Source organism: Stigmatopora nigra, chromosome 6 (genome assembly GCF_051989575.1).
Source record: "Stigmatopora nigra isolate UIUO_SnigA chromosome 6, RoL_Snig_1.1, whole genome shotgun sequence".
Taxonomy (NCBI): Eukaryota; Metazoa; Chordata; class Actinopteri; order Syngnathiformes; family Syngnathidae; genus Stigmatopora; species Stigmatopora nigra.
Genome location: NC_135513.1, coordinates 14,729,209 through 14,749,489, shown reverse-complemented (window position 1 = coordinate 14,749,489; position 20,281 = coordinate 14,729,209). Strand labels below are relative to the sequence as shown.

At 36.4% G+C, this 20,281-nt stretch overlaps 1 protein-coding gene across 3 annotated transcripts; it reads left to right on the top strand.

The window, feature by feature from the left end:
* Positions 1–4,704: 4,704 nt before the first annotated feature.
* On the top strand, positions 4,705–18,104 carry lsm6 (LSM6 homolog, U6 small nuclear RNA and mRNA degradation associated). Of its 3 annotated transcripts, XM_077719882.1 has the most exons (6): positions 4,719–4,783; positions 8,840–8,989; positions 12,591–12,704; positions 13,642–13,740; positions 13,802–13,915; positions 17,957–18,104. In XM_077719882.1, the coding sequence occupies exons 4-6, from the start codon at positions 13,647–13,649 to the stop codon at positions 18,010–18,012; spliced, it is 264 nt and encodes an 87-aa protein (XP_077576008.1). In that variant the 5' UTR covers positions 4,719–4,783; positions 8,840–8,989; positions 12,591–12,704; positions 13,642–13,646; the 3' UTR covers positions 18,013–18,104. The 3 variants fall into 3 exon arrangements, with proteins under 3 accessions (XP_077576007.1, XP_077576008.1, XP_077576009.1); XM_077719881.1 differs by lacking the exons at positions 13,802–13,915; positions 17,957–18,104 and adding an exon at positions 10,882–11,065 and having other exon boundaries at positions 4,705–4,783; positions 13,642–13,663; XM_077719883.1 differs by lacking the exons at positions 4,719–4,783; positions 8,840–8,989; positions 17,957–18,104 and adding an exon at positions 14,020–14,171.
* Positions 18,105–20,281: the final 2,177 nt, after the last annotated feature.

Below are 20,281 nucleotides of genomic sequence, written 5' to 3'. Positions count from 1 at the left end.
AAGAGGTTGGTAATTAGGAAGCGGCGGGCGGCATTTCCGCGGGGCGCCGGAGTTTTGCGTCCCGCGTTAAAAAAGCGTAATTTGACGACAAAGCCGTTTTAAGAGGGAAAAGCTAATGTTATATTAAAGGCGGAGTCATGGACGCTAATTCATTATGCGACGCAAATGCTTTCATGTGCAAAAAAAAGGGATGTGGTTATTATTGTTATTAGTATGACGACAGGTTAATAAAACTTTTGCTTTCTTAATTTTTCATATGGGGGAGTTTGTGTTAATGTTTTATGAGTTTTGTATGTGCGAAATATTCTAGTAAAAAGGTTAATAAGACCAAAGATATGATAATAAGGGGAATAATAACTGCCTAAATTAGTTTTCTATGATTTTCTTTTGTGCCATTGACGATGCTGGGCGTCCAATCGGTTAATCTTTTCTGTATAATTATTTTTTTTCAATTTTCTTATTTATTTAAAGTAATATTTTTCCATCAAATTCCTGTATTTTCTTCTATTTTTTTGTGTATTTCAGCCTTTATGTTCTATTTTTCTACATTCATTCATTTTCTGTATTGTTTGTCTTCACAGGGATCGTTGGGGGTGCTAGAGCCTATCCTAGCTAACTACAGACCACCAATGTGGAATATGTAAGTATTTTTTTAGATGTTCTTATTTATTTGAACTCATATTTTTTATCAAATGTATCCATTTCTCAAATGTATATCACGAGGGTTGCAGGGGGTGCTAGAGCCTATCCCAGTTAACTTTAAACTGCCAATCAGGACTACATAATATTTTCAGATTTTCTTATTAATTTTAACTAAATTTTTCTTAAATGTTTTGTGTCTCTCAGGTTTTTTTTACTATTTTTTGCATTCTTTCATTTTTTTCTTAACTGCTTATCCTCACCAGGGTCGCAGGGGGTGCTGGAGCTTATCCCAGTTAACTACAAACTACCAATTAGGACTACATAATATTTTTTTCCGATTTTCTTATTTATTTTAACTAATATTTCTATATTTTTTGTGTGTATTTCAGATTACATTTATTCTTCTTAACTGCTTATCTTCACAAAGGTTTGCAGGGGGTGCTGGAGCTTAACCCAGCTAATTACCAGACAACTTAAAACATTTTCTAAATGTTTCATATAATACATATAAAAACTTTAACCCCAATCCATAACAATAATAAATAAAGCAACAAAATAAATACACTAGCAATTTCTACTTTTCCAAATAATACAATTATCCCAAAAGTTGCTTGAGCCCGAATTTCTGACGAAAACTATCCAGTCGTGGATGTTAAACTTTCATGGCTTTTTTTGCGAGCGGTCTGAGTAACAAAAAAATAAAAAATGAGACGAGGATAAGAAAAAAAATACAGGGAAGGGAGGGGGGTGAAAGGTCATCCATCATTTAAGGACGACGAGTCGAGTTGCGATCATCGGGCCTTTCGGAGGGTTTCGTCATGGAGCTCTTAATGAGGCCCAGGCCGGGTGGGGTGGGGGGGGGTCGTGGGGGGGGGGGGGGGGTAGTAGCACCGAAAGTAAGTGGGATGGTCTTGGAAAAAAAAGGCTAAAACGGGGCGACTTGTCGCTCCAGGGCGAGCCACTTTGTCCCGAGGCTGTGTGAAAAGGTCATTGGCCCTCAGGACTCACCATAGGCAGCATCTGGAGGGGGAGGGGGGAGGGGCAAGTGGGAGGGGGTGGAGTCCCAAAAATAAAAAGGCTTTACATCAAGGGTTGTCAAAGTCCATTGGGTTGGCTTTTGTGGGGGATTTTGACATTTGTGGATTGGACGTTTAAGAAAGTCAATGGTGATGAAATAATACATCTATTATGGTCTGTATGTTCATTTTGTGTTGTTTTTTTTGTCATTTTAGGGGAAACGTGGGGGAATTTCTGGAAATTTTGGAGCGTTTTGTGATTGATTGAGGGGTTCTGGAGCCTATCTGTGGACACCCTGAATTGGAGGCAATGGATGACCAATCATAGGTAAGGTTGGGAAATTTAGTATATAATTAGGGTAGTTTGAATGTTTTGGGAGTATGGGGGGGGGGGGACTGGACTACCCGGAGAAAACCCATGCAAGCCCAGGGAGAACAAATTCCACATAACAAACATCTGGGATTGAACCCTTGGTCCCAGAAGTGCGAGCCCAATGCTCAAACCACTAGCACACTGGACCAACTTTTTTTTTTTTATATATATCGACTAACAAAATTGAAATTTTGGTTTGGAATTCCACATTTTTAACTTTTTTTACGCTAAAAGTGGATTTTCTTTTAAATTTGTAGTGAAATTTGTTCAATTTTGGTTTATTTTTCGTTATTGACGTCTCGCAAGAGTGCTTTTTAAATCAAAATATGCAATGGCTTAAGTGGAGCGGACATGGGTCACAGGTAAAACAATCGGTCCGGAGGACAAAGAAGGTCCGCCTTCCATCCGGCAAAGTGACACAAAGTCTTCCGTGCTTTTAGAAGCACTTTGAGACCTCAGCCGAGCAAAGAATAATCACGCCTTTCTACTCCGTCGCGTTTCATATCACTTATAATTTATTCATTTCTTCGTGGGAGATGAGTGGTGGTGGGGGGGGTAAAGGGGGGGGGGTCTCCTTTAAAGGTGCCCACGGAATGATTATACCCAAATACTGGATAGACTACATTTTTGGCAAACTTAGATATCATACAAAGTTTCCACTCCAATTTTGGCCAAAAACTTGAAATTTTACACATTAAAATTGAACCAAAATTCGATCCATTGACCTTATTTACTGCATTGTTTTGGTTGAAATGTTTCAGAAATGCTAAAAAATAAAATAGCCACTTTTTGTTAAATCAGTTTAGCATTTTTTGGCTCAAAAACTCCCCATTATAAAATATAGTGGCAATTCTACCATAAATTCCGCGAAAAAATGACCCAAAATATAAAGAATTTCACCAAAAAAAGACCTAATCACAGACATAAATTTGCACCAAAAGCCAATTTGTCTTCTCAAGATTGCTCCAAAAACATAAAATAACCTAAACAAACCAAACTTGAACCAAAAACATCATATTCTACCAAAAAGTTAAACATATTTCTCAATTTCCCCTAAAATCTGCCCCAAATTCCACATTGGCAAAGTCATTTATATACATTGAATTAAGCTAATGCTAACTTTTGAACATTGTGACCACGACTGCGCGCAAAACGGTTAAAAAAAACTGCTCAAAATCAATCCCATTCTCATCCAACAAAAAAACAAAGCCCTATTTCTTCTTTTTTTGCGTGTCACCTCGTTCTAAACAAAAGCCAAAGTCTTCCGTGTCCACCGAGACGTTCCAATCCGGCGTCTTGAGCGCGCATCTGGTCCCCAACTGGCGCCCGATTAAAAACTCATGAAGTCGGCGCTCGTTAGTCGACGCGGAGGATAATGCGCTTTGCGTGTCACCCCGAACTTTCAAAGCGCCTATGAATAATTAGCGAGGAGCGCTAAATAAGACGACGACTGAAAGCGGGACGATGGGGTTGCCACGGGGCCGCCCATAACGGGGAAACGCCGTCGTTATCGCCGCTGACAAAGTCAACGGCGCTTTTTTGGGGAGGGACACACGCCAGATTTGGCTGGACAGACGTATAAAATATTTTTTTCGGCATATTGGCCTCCTTTATGGCATGACAGTCGTACCTCTACTTACAAATGTTTCAACTTACCAATGCTTCTACTTACAAAATATTCAGAAATGCTTAAATGGAAAAATTTGCTCTTAATTTACAAACTTATATTTTGTTTATTCATATTTACCTCTTTTATGGCATCATTCTGATGATAATTTGCCAAAAATGGGATTATTTATCCATAAAGCCAGAGATTAGAAGAACTATTTTTTTTTAATAAAACACACACAAATTTAAAAAAATATTTTAAATATGAATAAATTTAAAAAAATATTTTAAATATGAATCAATTTTTAAAAGTGTGTTTAACATAAATAAATTTTAAACAATATTTCAAATATGAATACATTTTAAAAAATATTTTAAATAAAAATACATTTAAAAAATATTTTAAATATGAATACATTTTGAAAAATATTTAAATATGAATACATTTTGAAAAATAGTTTAAATATGAATAAATATTTTAAAATCTTGCACTTTTGAGGCGAAACATAGCTTTTTTTTGTCCTTTTAACTTTAGAAGTTGTTTTTTAAAGACTAAATATTTATTCTTAAAAACAAGAATCAAGTTGGATATTTTAACTAAAAATCCATTTATTAAAATTCAATGATTTTAATGCTTTTTCTACTTAGTTTTTATTTTTAATAGCCTAGATTTCCTAGCCCCTCCCTCCATTGAATCAGAAAAGTGGGCGGAGCAACCTACCAATTGCCCTTTAAGCTAAGTTAATGGCTCCGCTAATATAATTCACATTTTTCTTTGTTACTGACAAGTTAAAATTCAATTTCTTTGTGTTTGTTTATTTGTTTGCTTGTTTTTTTGTGGGTGAAATCCAACACAGAGTGACTCTCACTTGTCCAGGCCCCCCCGGGGAGGTTGCCAGATAAATAAATGATGTTTAAATTACACGCGGACATGCGGTATTTTACGCCAGGCCCGCGCAAATTACACTTGTTTACAAGAGGCAGGCTTGTTTTTTTTTAGACAAGATCATGTCAATAATTTACTTGCCATGTGTTTGTGTGTTTTTAAAAATGTAAAACAGGCGGTGTGACACAACACTTCCACAAGTTAATGCATGTTCCCCCCGAGAAAAGTTTCTACAATCTGTTGGAAAACTGGACGAAAGTGAGTAATTGTTTTTTTTTACAATAATTAAAAATATATTTTTTTAAAAGTTTGATTGCTATTATGAAACTTGATTGATGGTTTTTTTAGCAAGTATTCATTCGACTTTTGGTGTAAAATATTCAGGTGGGTTTGTTTTTTTGAAAATGTTTAAAGATTTATGTCCATCCGTTTGTCCTCCAGTCAAAATGGATTGGACGCTTAACTAGACTGAGTTTGACAGGCCTTTAATTAGCTTAGTGTGGTAAGGTGGTGTGTAAGTTGTTAGTGAGTTGGCTACATGGTTCTGGGGTTGAGGGTTTGATCGCAGGTGGGTTAGGGGTTAAGGGTTAGGCGTGTTTAAATACAAAAGGGTTAGGGTGTACATTTTAAACATTATTTTAAATATGAATAAAAATGAATTAATAAAAAAAATCTTGCACTTTTGAGGCAAAAAGTCGCTTTTTTTGTCCTTTAACTTGTTCTTTTCAAGACGTTTAATCATTTATCCTTAAAAACAAAAATCAAGTTGGATATTTTAACTAAAAATCAATTTATTAAAATACATAACATTTTTGAGACAATTAGATTAGTGGATTGAATACAAAAGGGTTGGGGTGTGTTTAAATACAAAAGGGATAGGGTTAGGGGTTAGGGTGAGGGTTAGGGTGAGGGTGTTTAAATACAAAATGGTTAGGGTTAGGGTGTGTTTAAATACAAAAGGGTTAGGGTTAGTCACAGTCAGTCACTATGTGGACTGTGTGTGGTCTTGGGTTTTCTCCATGTACTCTAGTTTCCTCTAACAACCTAAACACGTGCATGATATGCTAAATTGCCCGGTAGCTATATAATTGGTTGGGTCGTTTTTTGTTTTTTTTTTAACGAAAAAAAAGCCTTACTATACTATATATACTATGTTGCAATTTAAGAAAAAAAACATACTATACTAAAAAAGCCATTGTCGTTTTTTAGGGGGGAAAAGCCTTACTATACTGCCGCTTTTTTTACGAAAAAAAAGCCTTACTATACTATATATACTATGTTGCAATTTAAGAAAAAAAACATACTATCCTAAAAAAGCCATTGTTGTTTTTTAGGGGGGAAAAGCCTTACTATACTATGTCGTTTTTTTTTTACGAAAAAAAAGCCTTACTATACTATATATACTATGTTGCAATTTAAGAAAAAAAACATACTATACTAAAAAAGCCATTGTCGTTTTTTAGGGGGGAAAAGCCTTACTATACTGTCGTTTTTTTTTACGAAAAAAAAGCCTTACTATACTATATATACTATGTTGCAATTTAAGAAGAAAAACATACTATCCTAAAAAAGCCATTGTTGTTTTTTAGGGGGGAAAAGCCTTACTATACTGTCGTTTTTTTTTACGAAAAAAAAGCCTTACTATACTATATATACTATGTTGCAATTTAAGAAAAAAAACATACTATCCTAAAAAAGCCATTTTCGTTTTTTAGGGGGGAAAAGCCTTACTATACTGTCGTTTTTTTTTACGAAAAAAAAGCCTTACTATACTATATATACTATGTTGCAATTTAAGAAAAAAAACATACTATACTAAAAAAAGCCATTGTCGTTTTTTAGGGGGGAAAAGCCTTACTATACTGCCGTTTTTTTACCCCCCAAAAAAACCTTTACTATGTCGATTTGTTATTTTAAAAAGCCTTACTATACTATATCTTTCTTTTTTTTAAGTCTTACTATACTATGTCGATCCCTTCATGCTCAACACTTCCCCATAACATCATTACAAAAAGCAATTTCCCCCATCATTTCAACTTCTTAACCACCAACCCTAACTTTTAACCCAAATCTCACTACAGTCCAAACACCACTCATCATCCACCACCATGCCGACCCTCCTTGTCCATCCCATCATCTCTCTAAAATGAATATAGTCAGTGAAGGGGGAACGAATCCATTTCCAATGTGTGCTTTATGAGCTCTTCTTGACAATGCAGTAGTGGATTACAGACATTTGTGATGAATCTTTGATAAAGACACCCCCCCCACTCCACCCCAGCGACCCATCACCCGCTCTGCCGCCATCATCTTTCGTCTCCGTGTGTATTCGCCGCCAACGCCGCCAACGTCGCACGTGTCTGTTTGGATGTCAAAGACAAAGAAAAGTGGAAGAAGGGCGACAAAGAATTGTCAAGAGTGGGGCGAGCATTAAAATTCATCGGCGCCAAAGTCGTCTTTCCCTTTTTCCGACGGCGCTCTGTCCTCATCAATTGTTCACCGCCATTTTGACACCCGCGCAAAATAAATAAATCAAATAAAACACGCCCCCTTTTGAAAATTAATGCGGGTCGGAAAGGAAAAAAAATAATAAGAGTGGAGTATGACATGTCGTCATGTCGCGTTATTCCCTTTGAAAAGCCATTTTGTTCCGAGGGAAACGCTTGTCGGGTCCGGAGACGCTAGATGTCTTTCTTCGCCGGGCGACGTTTGTAGCCGGGCGAGATTTTGGCGAGTAGTGAGAAGTGATAAAAACTTTGATTTTGAGCTTCAATGAATGTTTTATCCCGTTTTTTGATATTATTTAGTGCTGATTTTAGACGATGGGTTGAGAGAATATTGATATTGTGCGTTATTGATCCTCTGGAAGGAGAAATTGGGGTGTTGTAGGAGTATGAGTACAGTGAAAAGTATATGAAAGCATGTTTTAAAGTAGTAGGAGTGCGTTTGTGATGGTAAGTGAGATGAGGTTTTGTTGAATTTTTCAGTTTGGTGGAAAAATGTAACTTTTTTTTTAACTTGTTGAGCAATTTTAGGTTGGGTTAGGGTTTGATATCTAAGTACATTTAGGGTTTAGGTTAGGGTTTAATATCTAACTAAGTACATTTTGGGTTAGGGTCTAATATCTAAGTACTTTTGGGGTTAGGGTTTAATATATAAGTACATTTAGGGTTTAATATCTAAGTACATTTAGTGTTAGGGTTTAATATACAAGTACATTTAGGGTTTGATGTCGAATTACATTTAGGGTTTAATATCAAAGTACATTTAGGGTTTAATATTTAAGTACTTTTAGGGTTAGGGTTTAATATCTAAGTACTTTTGGGTTTAGGGTTTAATATCTTAGTACTTTTAGGGTTATGGTTTAATATCTAAGTACTGTTGGGTTAGGGTTTAATATCTAAGTACATTCAGTTTTAGGGTTTAATATCTAAGTACATTTAGAGTTTAATATCTAAGTACTTTTGAGGTTAGGGTTTAATATCTAAGTACATTCAGGCTTTAATATCCAAGTACATTTAGGGTTAGGGTTTAATATATAAGTACATTTAGGGTTTAATATCTAAGTACTTTTGAGGTTAGGGTTTAATATTTAAGTACTTTTGAGGTTAGGGTTTAATATACAAGTACATTTAGGGTTTAATATCTAAGTACTTTTGGGTTTAGGGTTTAATATTTAAGTACATTTAGGGTTTAATATCTAAGTACTTTTGGGTTTAGGGTTTAATATCTAAGTACATTTAGTTTTAGGGTTTAATATCTAAGTACATTTAGAGTTTAATATCTAAGTACTTTTGAGGTTAGGGTTCAATATCTAGGTACTTTTGGGTTTAGGGTTTAATATCTAAGTACATTTAGGGTTTAATATCTAAGTACTTTTGGGTTTAGGGTTTAAATCTAAGTACAATTGGGGTTAGGGTTTAATACATAAGTACATTTAGGGTTAGGGTTTAATATAGAAGTACATTTAGGATTAGGGTTTAATATAGAAGTACATTTAGGGTTTAATATATAAGTAAATTTAGGGTTTAATGTCTAAGTACATTTAGGGTTTAATATATAAGTACATTCAGGGTTTATTATCTAAGTACATTTAGGTTTAGGTTTTAATATCTAAGTACTTATGACAAGCATAACCCAAATGACGACCAACAGGAACAAAAACAAGAGCAAAAACTTTTTAAACATCAAGATCAACATTTATTTAATATCTTCTCCTCCATTTTTTTTCACTTACAACTGAACCAAATGAACTTGATAGCACTTTTTTACACATCTTACATTGACTACTTTTTTTTTTTGTGACCCTACCAGCGTCCAGATTTGGCAGAGGAAAAAAAAAAAGGAAGAAGAAGAACGGCACGGCACGCAGGGGAGAAAGCGGAATGGAGCGCTCGTGGCAAACGCAAACGTCGCACGGGAGAGTGGCATCAAAAATGGATGTGCTTTCCATTTGAATTGAAGGTAGGCATCACTCTGCCTAAGTAGGCCTGTCTCTTGAAATCAGAGGAACTGTCGCCCGTGTGACTGCCTGTTTACAAAATAGCAGGCTGAAAATGAGACCTGCTCCCCGCGGACCAGCTAACTTGTCTAAATATAAATAATGGAGCCGGGATAAATAATTCCCGCCCTTTAAATAATGCAAGCCGCCGCGCAAATTCACTTACACCGACCGACCGGTGCGTCGGGATTAGCTTCAGGTAGGCCACGTCGTTTTTTTTTTGGGGGGGGGGGGGGGGGGGGGGACGTCGGGGTTGACGGGAGTTGAGCCCGTAAGCGGGTCGTCGCCAGCCGGAGATTTGGGGGACAAACTTAATGTGCACTAAACGGGTAAAAGTTTTGGTGGTGGACTAGTGGATAAGTCATCAGTCTCCAAACTCTGTGGTTCTGGGTTCGATTCCCAGTGCCTGCAAAGATTTTCCCGATATTATTCAGGTAAATTAATGAGACAAAACTACAAGTACTACTACTTATTCTTACAATGTGGTGGCCTAGTGGATAAGTCATCAGTCTCCAACCTCTGTGGTTCTGGGTTCGATTCCCAGTACCTGCAAAGATTGGTTTGGTTCAGGGTGTCGTTGTAAGTCGGTTGGGATAGGCTCCGGCACCCCCGCGACCCTGGAAGAATAAGGGGTACAGAAAATGAACTATTTTTTTTTATTTTTACCAATAAGACACCTAAGGCAATCTTAACTTTTGTATTTATAACATTTTTTATTGTAAAATTGACTTAGATTATTATTTTTTTAAATATTTTCTTTTAAAAATCGATATAAATCAATATTGCAGCGATTCAGGTCTCTAATCAGACGACTTGCATAAACATTTACTACAAAAATATAAATTTATTTTTTAAAACCATAGATTACAAGAGTATTTTTCGATATTTTGGAAAGAAACTATAGAAAATCCCGATCTTTTATATTTTCTGTCATACTAAAATGTTCATCAGATTTAGTGTTTGCCTGCCCTCTAGTGGCGCTAAACTACACTGCATTCATCACTAAACAAAAAAAAAACAAGTCAACAAAAACGTGCTTTTTGGGGGCGATTAAGAAATACAAATACAAAAAAATAGTCCTTATTCTATTGCTTTGTATTAGTATACACGAAATGATTTGAATATAGCCATTATTATTATTGTTATTTAAATGAAAAAAATTCAAATTATTTTTCATTATATGATGATCAAGTTAATTAGATGAATAATTCTTTGGGGAATTTATAATTCAGACTATTAGGAGGACAACAAGAGGCCAGAGTTAAGCGCAAGGATGACGTCAAAGTCATGCGACGACGATATTAGCCGCTAGATGGTGGAAGAGGTTCAATGTTGTAAATATTGTGTTTTGTTTTTAAAACATTTAATATATACATACGTGTATATATAATTTTAGGAAGTAAAAGTGCAGTTAAAAATAGGGTGATAAATAATCTTTTTGTAATTATAAAAAAAACATTCGCAATATAATCAAAATGACTTATACAATTATGAGGGCATTTTAGCTAAAGGACATAAACCCAATTAATGAGCACAAATAAAAAGTCCTGAGGGAGTTTAACATTTAGTAAGTAAAAATTAAGAGATAGAAACTTACATTCTCGGCTGAGTGTCCAAAAAGTGATCTCATACTGCCCAAAATGTCTCAAAAAAAGATCCAAACGACCAAAAAAGTTGACCCAAAATTACCCCCCATTGCCAATGACGCCTGTCCAATTATTTTAAAATGGGAGGACTGACGTTGCCGGATGTCACTCATGACTTTTGAGTTGAAAGATTTCCCAGAAGCGACAGTACACTTTCGATTACATTTCAAAACATCCCCGAGCCTTTTCACTCTCCTCTCTATATCAAGCTCGACCTCCGGAGAAAAGCCGCCCTCGGAGGGGTCGCGGCGGTCCGGGGCCCGCCGCCTCGTCTCGCGCCGTCGCCGACCGCCACCTGCGGCCCGGTTATTGCTTTAGGATACACGGCGCCACTGCCCCCGTCTCTTTTACGGGCTTCCCCATTTCCCAGCTACAATGGCGTCCACAATGGAGGTAATCTTTCCATTTCATCACAGGGTGACGGGGGCTCGCCGATGATGCGGGGATTTGTCCACCCACGGATGGCGTGACGCTTTCTGTCCGAAAAGTCTTATCCTGGTTAGCCAGCGATACTACATATTTTTTTAATCGTTACAAAGCCTGTACAATTGAAGTTTATTGTACCGATAAATTGGACTTTAGTCAAAATGGCTGCCAGTTTTCAGGTATTTTTTGGAAGGATTGGCAGTTCATTTGTTGAAAATCCCTAACCCTAATGTGGGATGGGAGGAAACTGGAGTACCAAGAAAAAAAAAAACATAAAAACTCCATACAGGAAGGTTCGTATTTGGGATTGAACCCTCGAACTCGGCACTGTGAGTCGATGTGCTCACCCACATGTGTCAAAGTGGCGGTCCGGGAGCCAAATCTGGCCCGGGGAAGTAAAAAATGAGTGCTGACTTTCTGTTTTGGGATCAAATTAAAATAAAAATCTATTAAAAAAACAAAATATTCCAGGCTTTTAATCCATATATTAAAAAAATCTAAATATTAAATCTAAAATGGTCCGGCCCACATTAAATCAAGTTGACGTTAAAGCACCCCGCGAACCAACCCGACTCTAACACCCTTGTCTTATAGCTTTGCTACAAGAGCTATCACAAGAACCACATGTGGCTCGTGAGCCATCGTTTCCCAACCCCTTCGCTAACCACTCAGGATGATTTTTCTTCTCAATTAAAAAAAAATCCAGAAGAAACTCAATATACATTCATGTGTGTCCTCTCGCCCCCGGGTGTTTATCAGCAAAAGATTGCGTTTGACCCGATTTGAACGCAACGGCAGCTAGCAAATTAACCTCTAGCCTTGACAGCGCTAGCGGTGCCCCGCTAACAAGCAACCTGTCTGCATATTAGCTCTCTCGCCGTTGTAACGGCGACTCCCGGGCCCCGTCTCGCTGTATCTTTTCACCCTTTTTCCGTCCCGTGACATCGTTTTTCATGTAGCGCCCAAGCTGCGCGCCATTTGGGTCAAACGCCCCGGCCGACCGCGCCGTTATCTGATGTGACACCTTCTCTTAACCTTCGGCCGACACTGACAGTAGAAAAAATGCAGACTTAAAACTTCAAGGTGCTCTGAGGAGACATTTTGTGCCATTTTTTTATTGTTTATAATGGTTGCTAGGCAGACTAATAGCTAATGAATGTTCATTTTAAATGCAAACAAAGCTTTTTGTTTTTATGGTGTTTGACTCTTTCCCTAAGAAATAATTTAAACATTAATAATATTTAGTTTCATGAAATTTGTGATTAACTACTCTTAACAACAATGGAAAGGCAAAAATACATATAAATATGAACTGACACAATTGAAAAAAACATTTTTACTAAACCTTTATGCACCTGTATTAAATACATTAGAGGTGTTTAAAATATTTAAAATATATTTTTAACAAAAAATGAGTTAAACACATGTAGTCTAATCTGAAAAAAATCGACTACTATTTTATCATGTCTTTGTCTTTCGTGAATTATTGCAGGGTCGCCATTTTTGAACATGGTTTGCTGCCGTACAATACTCGCATCTGATTGGTCAAGATACTGACGTCACATCCTCTCTTCCCAATAACGCACGGCTGGGCAACGTTCAAAAGGTACTTCGATGCTATTTTAGTAATTTATACATCATATTACGACTAAAATATTTCCTCCTTTACAGTTTACATGTGTATGCGTTACAAGGAAGCATTTACCTTAATGAAATTCTCAAGTTTTTCGAAATAGTTGTCGTATTTGGTTAGCCGCTAGCTAGCAAGCCACGTTAAGAGCATGGAATATGAGCTAATTTTTAAGTGTTATTTCATTACGCATATGAATTCGACGTTGAATAAACACACAATAAGTTATGTAGCTAACGAGTAAGCTGGCTGACGTCTAACAGCGTGTTTGGTTAGCTTAACTAGCTGCTATGCCGGATAACCGTGAGAATGAGCTCGAACGAAATTGTTGAATAATAACGGCTAAATGACGTTTAAGGGTGTTTCGTATACTGCCACTTTAACATATGTCACTACGGTTTATGTGTGTATTTACAATTCAATTATTCATTAACATTTGACGTAACTTTATTCGTTATACTTCCAAACAAAAATACCGATCTAATTTACACTTCATTTAAGTTGTATTTCCGTTGTAAATATGAATACGCATCATTATTTTAAGAAATACTTGCTATGGCGTATATTTTCATTGTTTTTACTTTACTGTACACTTTCTAAGAATTTATTTTAGATGAGAGAAATGAACCAAATGTGGCAAAAATACGTTTAACCTAAAAAAATAAACTAACTTCGTTTCCCTATATATTATGCTGGTTTTAAAGCAAGTTTTTTTTAGCTAAATATTCATAGTCCTCCATGAAAATAGGCTGTTTATTCAAAATATTACATTTTAAAACAGCTGCTTTTAATTTGGAAAGCAATTTACATCACATGTATGGAGAGAGAAAAAACCTTCCTATTTTATACATTTTCCCCTGAATTTTTTGTTTGGATTAGATTAAATAACTTTAAAAAATCAATTTTTCCACAGGCAAAATGAGTCTCCGAAAACAGACCCCCAGTGACTTCCTGAAGCAAATCATTGGCAGACCGGTTGTGGTCAAGCTGAACTCCGGGGTCGATTACAGAGGTACCAGTTCAAGTTTTTGACTCACCAGTGGACCAACCAGTAACCATCTTCCTTTTTTTAGGAGTTTTGGCGTGCCTGGACGGTTACATGAACATCGCCATCGAGCAGACGGAAGAATACGTCAATGGACAGCTCAAAAACAAATACGGTGATGCTTTTCTACGAGGTAACAATGGTAAGACGGACCCTAAATATTCTTTTTACGTCGATTATTTAAATTCAGGAAGAAAAAAACACAAACAAGCCCTAAAAAACCCACAAATATTTGTGTTTCCACAGTTCTTTATATCAGCACGCAGAAGAGGAAAGTCTAGCGCTGCTTTTTGTTGGTATTTTTTTGGCCAATTTTTGTTTTGTTTATACTGTGGAGTAGTTTTGTGTTTGGAAATGTAGGATTGAGAATAAATCCTCAGTTTTGAGTTAAAGGTGAACTTGAAAATCAAGTTTTTTTTTTTAATAACAACTAATATTTGACTCATAATGGGACTAAAATAATATTTTTATGTTCTCGTTTTGGGGAAAACGACAAAATAATGTGCTTTCATATTTAAATATCGATACTAGGATACTTTTGACCATACTAATAAAAACCAAAAACGTCTAGGTCAGTGGTAGCTATATAAATATAGCGTGTGAGCAAGCAATGTACCCAGTTAGTCACATTTTTTGACATTTAAGTGAGTAAATATTTTCAGTGTTGCATTTTATATTATTTTTTAAATTGCTTAATGAGGGGAAATTGCAATCATTAATAAATTATAGTTATGAAGTTTTTCGTCTGGTTTAGATGCACCAAAAACTAGTTTATCACTAGTCGACGTCCAATCCATTTAAACTAAGTGATGTTAGCAATTAAAGCTAACTATTAACTATTAAATTAAATGAACCTTACAGTAATTTACTATTTAAATAAAAAAAAATGTATTAACATCGTCAGTGTATCAGCCAGGTGCAAAAATTGAACCAAAAATGTACAAAAAAATTGAAAAACATATTTTTTGGAGAAAAAAAATGTTGAATTCAGTATTAGGAGCCCCCCAAAAAACACTAATAATAGCCTCTGTTTTGAGTAGCGGTTTAAGTGGTACTAAAAAGTTTATTTTCGATGAAACTACTTAATATGCCGTTGCCCCCGGCAACCTAATGAAACAATCCCTCAGTTTATCCCTAAAGTGAGCAATAAAAACTTGCTCCTGTTTTAACCATCAGGCTTCAGAGGGGGGGATTACAAGCTAATAATATTGTTCTAATTGCTCTCAATGGTAGACTCATTATGGGATGACCTTTTGTATTGGGTTGGGTGAGGAAATATGGATGGAATAGAGAGTGTTACTTTTAGAGACTGTTTTTGGTTAAAATGTATCGATTTTTAACAAAATATATACTCAGAAATCCAGTTTTAAAAAAATTGTGACCATATGTTGGTATACATTTTACTGAAGTGTAAAGTTAAACAAAAAATCTTCCCAAAGTTTTTTGACAAAACTCAAATTTTATGCTAGACTCCATATTTTGTATTCCGATTTAGTCCGTTTGCAATTTTATTGCACCAAAATTTTAAACTGATATGGATTTAACTAAAATAATCAGAGTAAATTCTGATATAAATTTCACCCAAAAATGTTTTTACCCAATTTAAGACCAAATTAAAATGTCATACCACAGATTCTCATCCCTAAATTTTAAATTGTACTAATTTCTTTTTTCTGTCATTCCACCAAAATTCCCCCAAAAATCAGACTACAATTTGCTAAAAATAAGACTTTTTTAAAAAGCAAAAAAAATTCTCAATTTTTGACCAAATCAAAATCTTATTCCACAGATTCCTATCCCTCGATTATTTTTCTTTTAATTCCACCAAAAAGAAAAACAATATGACAATTTAAACTAAACTTTATTTAAAAGTAGAAAAAACTATTTTTTCAATTTCAGTCAAATATTACACAAAAAATCCTTAACATTTCCTCTCCTACCAAACCACATCATTGCATGAACCTTTTTTTAGTAGCATTGCACCAAAAAACTCATGTAAACAAAGCCCTCCTTTCACGTCATTCCTTCTCCACGGAGGCAAGTGCAATTTCTCAAGAGGCAGTTGATACACACACACACTTTTTTTTCCCGTTTTCGCCACAACGCGTACGTGCGTGCTTTTAGCCCCTTGGCTGAAGACAAAAGGCTGCCAAGGTCAGCCGGCCCGGCTTGACAATGAAGGACACGTTATTGATCAAACCGTGTACAGCTGTAAAGAGAGAGAGAAAAAATCAGCAGAGTGCAGGGATGGAGGGAGGGAAGTATGGCCGTCCGCCTATACAGGAAACCGTAGGCATTAACTAATGTACACACACACACAAACGCATTGTGCGGTAAACGGCGAATCTAAATGGCGCACGGCGACAGCGCCAGGTAAATATTTACGCAGTGGCGTTTTTGCCGAGCGCGACCTCGCGACAAACCCTTTTAATTAAAGCATGGCGTCCGTACATATGACTGAAGAAGACAAAGAAAAAAAACACATGGTAATGGATGCGTTATTATAATAGGGAGTGCAAATATGGCGTTTTAATGTGTATGCTTAAAGGGTTTAGTGCTAAAACAGATATGGGGAAACTACGGCTCGCGGGCCATATTAGGCTTCTTAATCCGGCCCGCAGACGTTGTCCTTTTTTTTTAACCCAAGATGGCGCCGTCATACAGAGGCCAGTGGCAGCTGTGTCCACTCTTCTTTGTTTTTCGTGTTTTATAGCCTATATCTTTTATAGCCTTTATCTTTATTAAAATTACATTTTAATATTTCTTAATACATTCCTTTTTACTTGACTTTGTACTTTACACTTTAATGATGAGTGATGAGTATGTTAATACTTTAGTCCTTTTTTGCAGTTTATGTTTTATATGTACTGTTAACGGATGCACTTTTTTATATGTATCCTATCTTGTGCTGACCCCGCCCATCTGTCACATTTTTAAAGTCAATGTAAGATAACTTTTCTGGACATTTTGGACAATATAGGATCACATTTTTGGACATTTCTGACAGTATAGATTACTTTTTGGACCTTTTGGAAAGTATGGGATTCATTTTGGTCATTTTGGACTATATGGGATCACTTTTTGAGACATTTTGGACAGTACGGGATCATTTTTTTGGACATTTTGGAGGACAAGGGCGTGAGTTATCAGTTTTAGCGTGGATTTTAACATTTTTATGAAGTTAACAAAAAAAATACCAAAAAAATTCTACAAAAAATTCCCCCTGAAAAAAATGCCATGTGGTGAAGCCGTGATATTCAAGGGATTACTGTACTTCATCTTCCTAATATACTACCAGTTTTATCCTCTCAACTTTACCCACCCCCATTTTTTTAATTCTTTCTTTGGGTGGCCCTCAACACCCTCCCCCCCCCCCCCCACACACACACGTAATTTCAACTGTACCTCAATGAAATGCCACTTTAAAAAAACACTCTCCAGCACCCCAACCGTTTTCCCACTTTGTCAGTCTGCCACCAAGTTGTCAGAGTGACGCTATGGCGCTCCCCCCCACCCCCCGCCCCCCCTTGATAGATGGCGAACGGTGCTTATACAAGAAGCCACTCCGCCGAGCCCATAAATATGCATGTTGACATTTGGAACAAAGCCACTCGTCCTCTCCTTCCCTGATGAGACGCGCCTGCGTACTGGCCATAACGTATGGCCATACTGTCCCACCTTGTGTTTCATGGGCAATCTCTCTGTTCATCACGTTGGCAGATAACCTCTAGACGCTGACAGATGACGACGATGCTAACGTTATTTCTCAAAATGGATGCTAGTATAAGTCATTAACCAAGACGACACCATTCTCCAGAAACCAGGACTTGAAATGTATTAACTTACAGGACTTGCATATCTGGCAACCTTTGGGCAATTGCTCCCCTTATTAATGATTGCAATTCCCCTCATTAAGCGATTAGAATAAATAAAATAAAATGCAAAAAGGGACATATTTACTCACAAAGCGCACTTAAATGTCTAAAAATTGGACTGTCTGGGTACATTGCTTGCTGACACGCTATATTTATATAGATACCATTGAACGAGATGACCCGGATTAGAGCCAAAATGGGTAAAATGAGATCAGTTTCATTAAAAAAAGTACTTAAAATTAAAAAAATATATATCTGAGTTGAAAAGTGGAGAAAAAAACGTTTTTTACCTGTTTTTTTTTTTTTAGATTTATTAAGTCACAAAGTCATCTGGGATAGGCTCCAGCACCCCCTGCGACCCTAGTGAGGATAATGCAGGTCAGAAAATAATATAAGAGAAGAGATTTAAAGTGTTTATGTGAAGATGTCTTTCTTATAAATAAAAATAAAATTAGAACACATAAATATTCCTTCTAGTTAATTTTTTTTTCATTTTTGATGGTTTTTTATTGAAAAAAAATACTGACAATAAAAATACATATCCAATTTTTAGTATATTAAAGTCTATTTATTAAAAATATGTTTTTTATTTAAAATAAAAATAAACTTTAATTGTTTTTAGAACCTTGAAGGTTTTCCTCCGCCCAAAAATAACAGAAAATAAATAAAAATCCAATGAAAATCTATGAAAGTAATAGAAGATCTCAAAATGGCGGACCAGAAGCGGCGTCCATGTTTTACACTAATTCCCTGGTCCCTTTTGAACACAGCGCCACGTTACAAGAGAATTCCTGAGGCGAGCCAACGGGCCGATAAATCTCCCCGAGTGGCGCTCTCTCTCAATTTGTCTCTGCGGAATGTCAGCTGGCCGCCGTCCAGACAACGTAGCGGCTCTTTTTCACCGAGCGCCAGTCCGCCAGAAGCCATCTCCGTGTAGTACACATATATATAGATCTAGGTTTTGGGACAGTGTGTCCAGAAAACATTGATTTGGATCGTACGCCAGTCCCAGGTGAAGCAAAGCGACCCCAGCGATGTATGATGTAGCTAAAAGCTAACTGTTTTGAATGGAGTACATGGAGAATATTAGCATTTTTTTTGACACTCATTCTAAGAAAATACATTGCCAATCTTGTTTTCTTTTTTAGTGTATAGTACTATCATTTTATTGTAGTTTTTACTCTTTTAAAAGTTTAACCTGAAAAAATCAATAGATGAAGCATAGTATAGCTAAAAGCTAACTGTTTTGAATGGCTTACACAGAAACTATGAGCATTTTATTACAATTGACAATCTTCTCATTGTTTTTTTGGTTATACTTTAATTTTATTGTAGTTTTTATTCTTTAAAAAGTTTAATCTGAAAAAAAATAGATGGATGAAGCATAGTATAGCTAAAAGCTAACAATTTTGAATGAAGACACCACAAACTATTAGCATTTTTTAAATCAACAATTCTTTGTGTATACTTTAATTTTATCTTAGTTTTTATTCTTTAAAAACTTTAAACAAAACCAATCAATATTCTCTAATTTCTAATTGGTGTCAAACATGCAGCCCGCGGGCCAAATGTGGCCCACTAGGACCACAAAATGGCCTCACCACCTACCATTGACAACAATACAAGTCCAATTCAATTATTTTTGGATGCTCACCTTTGGGTGCCATTAATGAACTTTTTGGACCAAAAATAAACTAGTCCGGCCCCTAAATCAGATTTGATTGGCATGAATGTGGCCCGCCACCAAAACTGACTTTGACACGCCCACTTTTTCGTATCCCACATATTTATTTTTGACAAAAACATGGTAGCATTGACTTTCCCATTCGTGCTATGATTTTTCAACTCCAATCCAAAACCTTATATAAAAAAATCTGGTGGTCCCCGGAAGGCCGCCATCGTCCAGTAACAGAGCAGGTTGACGTTAACAGAATGTACCAGTAAAAAAAATGGCAAAAACGAGGCAGCAGCCACGGTACGGCGCACAGATGCCATGCCAGAATCGTCTTGGAGCGCGGCGTGAAACGCAAAATGGTCGTGTTTGCTGTCGCTCCCACATAGGACGGCGGGTCCAGGTGGCGGAATGGCAGAGTGGTAGAACAGACCATGTTTGTGTGAAGATGCAACAACTCGCTCTCTTTTTCTCCTTTTTTTTTCTTCCCTGAGAGAGTCTCTGGCCAATCCCCTCCCTCCCTCACTCCCTTCCTCCCTCGTCTCCCTCCTTCTTCTTCCGATCTCTCGTCAAACCGTCTTTGTTCTCAATTGAAAAGTTGGAAGCCAATAGCAGGGCCGGTTTTTGCTATGGGTAAAGCGGGCGACTAGCCAGGGTGTTCTTTATTTTAGGGCGTATGAGAGCCCTCCTCGCCCTAAAAATCCTTTTTAAATTTAATTTACAGTTGGCTAGATTATTATACTTCATTTTTAGTGATTGCCCCTATTGTCAGTAAAATGATACTACATCAGCTTTTAACATTTAATGCTATTGATGTGATGCTAAGCTAACATTTAATGATATTGACTTAATACAATGCTAACATTAAATACTATTGACTTAATGTTATGCTAACATTTAATGTTATGCTAACATTTAATACTATGCTAACATTTAATTCAATGCTAACATTTAATGCTAT